We start from the raw sequence: 8322 nt of genomic DNA, 5'->3' as shown, positions 1-8322 counted from the left end.
AAACTTGAAAAAATAAAAATAAATACTGGGTGGTCAAACCTAGAAGAAAAAATGTGTTACGATTGGAAAAAAATGGGTTAACAATGGAAAGGAAAGCACAAAAAATGGCCAAAAGTTGCAAAAAAAAGGGTTAAAACCCCCCAAAAAAGAATAGGCATACATGGGTGAAAAGCAGGAATAATGGGGGATAGCTGCAAAAAAAGGATAAGTCTGCAAAAGCGGGTTACAAGTGCCAAAATCAAAAAGCAGGAAAATTGGTTAAAAGAAGCAAAACCATAGAAAAGATGGGCCAAAAATGGCAGATGTGGGTTGGAAAGTGGCACAAAAGGGTGAAAAATGGCAAAAATGAGTTTAAAATTGCAAAAAAGTGGCATAACACTGGCAAAAATGGGCAAAAAGAGCAACAAAATGCCAAAAAAGAGTTTTAAGTGTCAAAAATGGGTAAAAACTGGTGAAAAAATAAAAATAAAAACTGGGTGGTCAAACCTAGAAGAAAAAATATGTTAAGACTGGAAAAAAAACTGTTAACAATGCAAAGGAAAACACCTAAACTGAGTTAAAACCTGCAAAAATGTGGCAAATATGAAGGAAAGCTGCAAAAAAATGACAAAACTGCAAAAGAGGGTTACAAGTGTCAAAGATGGACAAAAAGCAGGAATATCTGTCAAAGGGGCAAAACATTAGCAAAAATAGCAGAAGTGGAGGAAAGGTGGCAAGAAAGTGGTATGAAAGTGTAAAAAAAAAGAAGAAACAAGTATAAAGTGGCAAGAACCGGTGAAAAGGGTCAAAAGAGGCAAAAAAGGGACAAAAATGAGTGTGATGTGGCTAAATGGGCAGAAATCGTGTTGAAAAGCGGTTAAAAGTTGCTGAAATAAAAACTTCTAACATCAGAACCCAGTAATAGTTTTCCACTCAGAATGAGGGAACTGTTAGCCAGGATGCTAACACCAATGCTAATTACCAACCCACATGCACTGATATCAGCGATGAATCATTAAAGGCGTAAAGGGAGGAGGGGGCGCGGGGCGGGGGTCCTGGATTTTTCAGGGGTCCAGATGATTCTGTGGATTATCGGTACATTTAGCTCGGAGCTACATGATGTTTATTCTAGGCACTGAAAGAGTTCTCTTCTGGGTTCCTGTTCACCAAAGGTTATGTAGGAACATAAAAAGTTGTCAGGAGGTAATCCAGAAATAATCAGAGCTAAAAGAGACCTCTGAACAGATCTGGAAGAGAGCTGCTCTTCCTGTAGGATGATTTCTGTCCCAAACAAGTCTGCAGCCTAAAACCAGAACACCCGCTCATGTCGGAGTCATTTAGCAGAGACAGTGCTGCAGAGAGGTTTCTGTACTTATAATGGATAATGCCTGGCTGGCCGAGGTTTGTTTGGATGTTTTTCGAGGATCAAAAATTCCTGCTGGGGAAATATATTAGCTACTTGAGGGAGAGAGAGAAAGAGAAACACCATATGCTGTAAGTATGACTTGAACGCGCCAGCATTAAGAAATTAACAGGGTGGGAATGGAAATGCCACTACAAAGTAATTCAACATTTTTAGTAACACAGATGCTAAACTAGACGACACATAAAAGTAAAAGTTAAGGAGAAAGTGACTGTTTACCTCTCACGGTGTGCGATGCCATTTTGCTCTGACGTTATTCCGACCGACTCGGGCTGCTTAGATCCTCAGATTTATCCGAGTTCTGAGTACAATCAACCGCAGCATAATTCTGGTCTTTTTTAGGTGAACTCTGACCTCCCTGACCTCAAAGACATAAAGATCATGGGCTACTCCCTCCGCTCCTGGGACTATAGGTACACTTTGTGGCTGGGCTTCAACCCTCAGACATTTCAGGTCAGTCCATGTTCTTTATTATCTGTTTTCATTATTGATGCATCAGAGGGCGGGGTTAGTGAAAACTCTGAGTTTGTTAACCCTGGATAAGAGGAAACTAGGTTCTCTGGATGCCTCTTCTCCCAGACGGGCTGCAGGTTTCAGGCTGTGGTTGCATTTTCCGTACCTTTGTCTCTCATGTGCAGGTGAACGTGTCTGATGTCCACGCTGGAGAGCTGTACATGACAGAAGACGACCCTGGTCAGGATAAGAACATCTACAGCGACACGGACCTCAGCGTTATCCACAGAAAGATGGCTGGCCTGCCTCATGTAAGTCTCTGTTTTTTAGTGATAGACGTCTTCAGTGCCTCGTTTATTCATCTCTGCTCCCTTCTCTTTGATCAGACTGTGAGTCTGCAGACGAGGATGAGGCTGCAGCTCCTCTACCTCACAGCAGGGATGAAGGCTGGTAGGAGGAAGGCGTGATGAAGGACACGTTAGGCTGATGGAGACGAGTTAAAAGGGATGAATCTACAAAAACTTGATCTATAGAGAGGGACAGCTAATATATTTTTATTTTATAATGCACATCTGCCTGATTGCACACATCTGGAGCTCTTCTTTGTTTTTCTTTCCCTTCAGTCTAGTTTGAAGTTTAGGAGAAATACATCAGAAGCTTCCAGTAGTTTTTCCTACCTGAACATTTTCACATTTTACCAGACTGACTAAATATATTTTTTTCTACTTTAATGATTTGTAAAATAAGATGAAATAAATATTTTTTTGTCTGAAGCTTTACGTCATGGTTCTCTAGATTCATCACACACAAACTTCATGACTGTTTCAAGTTTATTTTTTAAAATGGACACCGACGCTTCTTCATCTGAAGCTCATATTTATTGCATGCATTTGTTGTTGTTTTTTTCAGGCATTTTATTCGATCATAAAGAAAACAAACACTTCAGATCACAATAAACAACATCTTCTTAAAGCCAGATCATCCCGATGTTGTCATAAACACCGGCTTAAACATCCGACTTTACAAAAAACAATCTTATATTTATACCAATATGGTATGGAAAATAATTTAGATTAGATCTCTGCTTTTAAATAAATAGAGCGATTCCATACAGACAAAAATAAAGGCACTTCAGTTTAGTTCTTACCAAAATACATTTGAATTTCCCCTCTTCATAAATGTCCAGCTAAGGTGAAAGTTTAAAACTTTAAATGTGGGTCATAGCCGTGGTTTCTGTGATCGAGGCTATCACATCAGGATTAGACGGTCAGAATCAGAAGAACAGCCAGCTGTCTGGAGGATCGGAGGAATGTGGAGCATCTTCAATCGTGCTTTTATAGCAGTAGGATCAGAATATTTTATCTTTAAATCTAGAAAAACTGTCTGCTCTGAGGAAGGACCCTGAAGGTGCTCACACATCAGCCAATCAGAGAGCTCAGGCCTTACCTGTCAGGTGTTGTTAAGCAGATTTCACATATTTCTGTTCTGATGGTCACAGTCTCAGATTAGACCATCGCATTAGTTAAGTGACGACATGAAAACTCTCAGATATACTAAACAGCCACGTCTTAGTCAGGGTTCTTTCTTCAGAATCGACTCGGTTACTGATGGTCTTTTCAGAGTCTTGATGGTCTGACATGTCGGTGATATCTACTGTGCGGAAACATTCAGAGTTTATTAGTGAAACCTACACAGGAGAATGACTTTATAAGATGAGCTCTTTATTAATGCATGCAGCTGGTTGGACTTCTGATTTCACCTTTAAATTCCACATAAACATCAGTTTAAAATGATGACTGTACCCTGGTAATCTAAAACTTTATCACCACAGACTTTAATCACATAGTCTTAAAAATTTATCTGAATCAAATCAGAATTCTATTTATTCTGACTATTATCTCAGACTGGGCCTCATTCACCAACAGTGCTTAGGAAATCTGGGTACCAATTATTTCAGAGTGCTCTTATTACCTAATAATGAAGTAGAACTTTAGGAGTTATTACATAGAAATGTACTAGTAATAGGTATTTATATTATTTTAAAAAATGTTGTAATCACCTCGTAATAACTTTGAATGCTACAAGCAAAAACTTGGAAAAATGGTAATTTTATGTATTAGTAATAATGTATTAATCATCAAGTAATTCCTCATATCGTTTCACTTCTCTGTAAATTTGTGTTATTTTACCAAGTCATTTTAAAATAATTTTCTTAATAATTCTCAGTTAATTTCTAAATTAAAGTGAGTTCTTCCTGAATAATTTCAAAGTAACTTTTACGTCATTTCGGATGCCTTAATTTATAATTTCTTAAAAAAAATGTCCTTGCCTACTAAATTAAAGCCAGTCCTTCTTCCATAATTCCCATGTAATTTCTATATAATTAAAAAAACTGTCCTCATGTTGAGTTACATGGAAGGCACAATAGCAACCCGTTCTATACCAACTACCTCTCAAACACATTAGAATACAAGTATACTTATCAGTTAGGGTTAATGCCCGATGAGGTGTCCAATTATCAGGGATTAATGGACGATGTGGAGGCATGAACTGTCCGACGTGAAGTCCATTAATCCCTGATAACTGGACACCTTGAAGGACATTAACCCCCTTATACCATGGTCACTTACCAACGAAAATAATTAATAAAAATACTAATTTATAATTCCATATGTTTTGTGATTAAAATAGAAAGTTTTACTAAAACAACAACTTCTTTCCCCTAGCAACGCCTGAGGGCCTGACTAATAACTGGAATAGTCATTCCAATCCCATAACGTTCTCAGGGAATGTAAATGTTATTCAGTACTCCAGTAAATAGGACGGGCCATAGAGACGAAGTCACAACAGAACAAAAAAAAAAAAAATAGTCCGCTCAGCACACTTTCTGAACAGATTTATCAATGAAAAGACATGAAGACGAGTGAGACTGAGAGTCATCTGTGATCAGACTATAAACCTGTATGTTAACATGAACAGTCATCTGATATAAAGATTAGTTTTAGCAGACCAGCTGTTTGAATAAACAGAATAATTCCTCCTTTTGCACTACGAGGTCAGAGCCTGGAAACAAGACGTACATCTGATATAGAAGATACGAGCGCCTATGTTACAGGTCTTAAACCCGGAGTCTGTCATTTTATTTCTGTCAGTTTAGTGACGGTTGATGCCAGTCCGCAGGCTCCTTAGGCTGGTAGCGCTGTACTCCCTGCTCAGAGAATACGACTGTCTCAGGTTGCTATGGTTACTCCTAATGGAGTAGGCTAACGGCTGCTGTGCATTAATTTGGAACAGTGTAATGATTTTTTGACCTGAACTACTTGTGAAGTTCGAACGGTGACCATATATCAGAAGTTAATGGACACCAATAGAATTTCCAGAGCCAATCAGAATGAAGTATTCACCAAGACCATGGTATAACAGTATTTATAAGTCATCATAATGCCAGTGTCTATAATGACTGATAAATATAGTTGTAATGTGTTAAAGTCTGAATGAATTAATCAATGTTTTTATTTTTTTCAGTTATTTACATGTTGATAAAAAACAAGCATAAAATAAGATCCTTTTTTACATAGAAATACTTAAAACTATACACACTAATTAGAATTGTCAGGAATAGGCTGAAGCCAGTGGCTTATTATTCAGAATGATTTCCTACAAATGGCTTATTCTTACCTCCGCCAAGGAGGTCATGTGATCGGCAGGGTTTGTTAGTTAGTTTGTTAGCAACATGACTCAAAAAGTTACGGATGGAATTTTAAGAAATTTTCAAGAAATGTCAGAAATGGCATAAGGAAGAACTGATTAGATTTTGGGAGTGATCCAGATCACCGTCTGGATCCAGGAATTTTTTTAAAGGATTCTGTACTATTGGGAGATAGGGCTAATGGTGGAGGTCTGTGATCTCCGAGTGCTTTTCTAGTTTATAATGAATTTATTCAGAAAAGACCTAAAAATGACCTTAAAATTCTGAAGGGAGGCATTAAAAAACTAACTAACATGGGACCTGTGGTTAAGGACTCACTTTAATTAAATGGACTAAAATAAAGAAACTAGAAATGCACTCAGAGAGCGCAGACCTCCGCCATTAGCCCTATCTCCCAACGATGAAGAATCCTTTAAAAACATTCCTGGATCCGTCCCCATGTGCCCCCCACCACGGCATTCGCCGATTACTCCCTCCCTGGTGGGGTGGAAACACGGTGAGGCAAAGCACTGGTTTCGCTACGTGTGGACTGTCATGGTGGAAGCGTTGCCTGCCGGTGCCAACAGATGCACTGACAGTCTCACCCATGGTCTCACCGGACGACTGAAAGTCATGGCAGAGGGTGAATATTCCTCTATTCCTCCCAGCATTGTGAGTATTCTCACTACAATTCTCTGTCTTTCTCTCTGTTACGCTCCGACTCGTCTCCTCGACCGGGCGTGCGTCTTTCAAACTCTATAAACTCCAAAACTTTGAATAGAAACACCCAAAAATGCTGCTGGGATTGAAGTTACTCATGTCCGCCATCTCCTGGGGTAAAGTGGTAACAGCACAGACCTCCGCCATTAGCCCTACCTCCCAGTAGTACAGAATCCTTTAAAAAAGTCCTGGATCCAGACGGTGATCCGGATCAGTCCCAAATTCTAATCAGTTCTTCCTTATGCCATTTCTGACATTTCCTGAAAATTTCATATAAATACTTCCATAACTTTTTGAGTTGTGTTGCTAACAATCTAACAAACAAACAAACAACCCCTGCTGATCACCCAACCTCCTTGGCGGAGGTAAATACCTGTGAATTATCAAGGAACTTATAATAAAGTTATCATCTAATTTCTAAGAAACAACGTAGTAAAATACCACCTAATTAGAGAATTGCCACAATATTACAAGGAATTACTTGATAATTAATATATTATTACAGGTAAATACTTCATTAATATTACTGTATTTTCATATCATTAACTGTAACATTCTAAGTTATTACCAGGTAATTACACCTTATTTCTGAGGAGTTACTAAATAATATAGATACTTATCAAAATATCTGTGTAATAACTCTTTAATTTCTATGTAATTAGCCCACTAAAATGAAGAGTCATTGAAAGTTGTTCTTAAAACTGTCTTATGCAGTTTCTAAGAAGGCTGACTCCTGGGTCATGTAGATTCTATCAGGCTGAAATGTACGAGGGCTAAATGATAACCACACATACTCTGCCGTAGCTTCAGATTTAGATTTCTCTCCTGTAGGTGAAGCACTCAGCTAGTAGTTACTATGATCTTGGTAGAGGCCCGGCTTTGGACTGGTCATTCAGCCCTTGGCAAAGGAAATGTTCCAACAGGGACTGTTCTTCTTTAGATTCAGCCATTCCCTGTGCATGCACCCCACACACACACACACACACAAAGAAACTGATTCACATAAAATACTGAACGATAAACCCATAAACAACCACATGAACTCCAGAATGTACATTACCATGTTGTCTTAGTCAGACTAAAATAAACTCAGCAGTCGGCTGAATTCACATTTGTGCTTAAAAACACAGAATGACAGGAAACAACGACACGTTTTAAAGAAAGTCATCGGACCTCATTCCACACTCAGAATGCTGCTGCTCTGAAAATACCCATCACATTCACCCTGTTTGCTCTGAATCAGGGTCGGCCTCACTGATGCCACATTATATTCAAACTCCTGTTTTCTTATTCAACCAGGAGCTGACACCTCAGATGGTCAGGTATGAGAGCAGATGCTCCGTCAACCTTGGTCCTGGACTGATCCGGCCTTGTAACGGCCGCCGTCCAGGCATGTGCCAACTTTCTCTCCAGGCGTCCTCCCAGCTGGTCCTTCACACGGCCGCCTTAAAGGCCAAAGAGAACTGGTCTGCAGACACCAGACCTCCTAAAGCGTGTGCACATTTAGCTTCCAGCTGTTGATCTGTAAATTAAGAGGACTGGGAGTGATCGCTGATCTCTTTAGTGATCTTGTTTTCACAAGTTTAAAGAGTCAGTAGACGTTTAAATTCTGGACTAAAACGTTTGTGAATATTAACCATTTCTCTAAAATCTGTCTGGCTATTTCAGGGGTGTCAAACTCAGTCACAGCAGGGGCCGGATTCTGGATTCAGGACTAACCTGAGGGCCTAACAGGGTCACCTTGTCAACCAGAAACTGTCAACCTCATTCCACCAGTAATAAAATCTATATATAAAAAACTTAGCACTTACAATAAACGATTTCGACATTTAAAAAGTTAAAAAGAGAAGTTTAAAGGCTCACAATCTGAGAAAAGTACATTTATTAATTCAAAAAGGTCAAAACATGAAATTGAAATAAAAAAATTATGTTTTTTAATGGCAAATATATTACAAAGAAGTCGAAATCATGAGTTTTAAAGGTGAAATTAAAAAAAAGTTGTAATCATGAAATTAAAAGTCAAAATATGATTCAAAATTTTAAATTGATTTTTAAGGTC

The 8322-nt window shown here is 38.6% G+C and overlaps 1 protein-coding gene across 1 annotated transcript in view; it reads left to right on the top strand.

Annotated features, from left to right (window-relative positions):
* The window catches only part of ids (iduronate 2-sulfatase), a 16149-nt gene extending 13521 nt beyond the window's left edge, over positions 1-2628 (top strand). The window contains exons 11-13 of the mRNA XM_041798278.1: positions 1745-1855; positions 2041-2166; positions 2242-2628. Coding sequence (XP_041654212.1) covers positions 1745-1855; positions 2041-2166; positions 2242-2322 — 318 coding nt within the window. The 3' untranslated portion in view covers positions 2323-2628. The remainder of the gene's footprint in view (positions 1-1744; positions 1856-2040; positions 2167-2241) is intronic.
* Positions 2629-8322: the final 5694 nt, after the last annotated feature.

The sequence above is a fragment of the Cheilinus undulatus genome, linkage group 10 (assembly GCF_018320785.1).
Source record: "Cheilinus undulatus linkage group 10, ASM1832078v1, whole genome shotgun sequence".
Lineage (NCBI taxonomy): Eukaryota > Metazoa > Chordata > Actinopteri > Labriformes > Labridae > Cheilinus > Cheilinus undulatus.
This window is presented reverse-complemented; position numbering and strand designations above follow the sequence as displayed.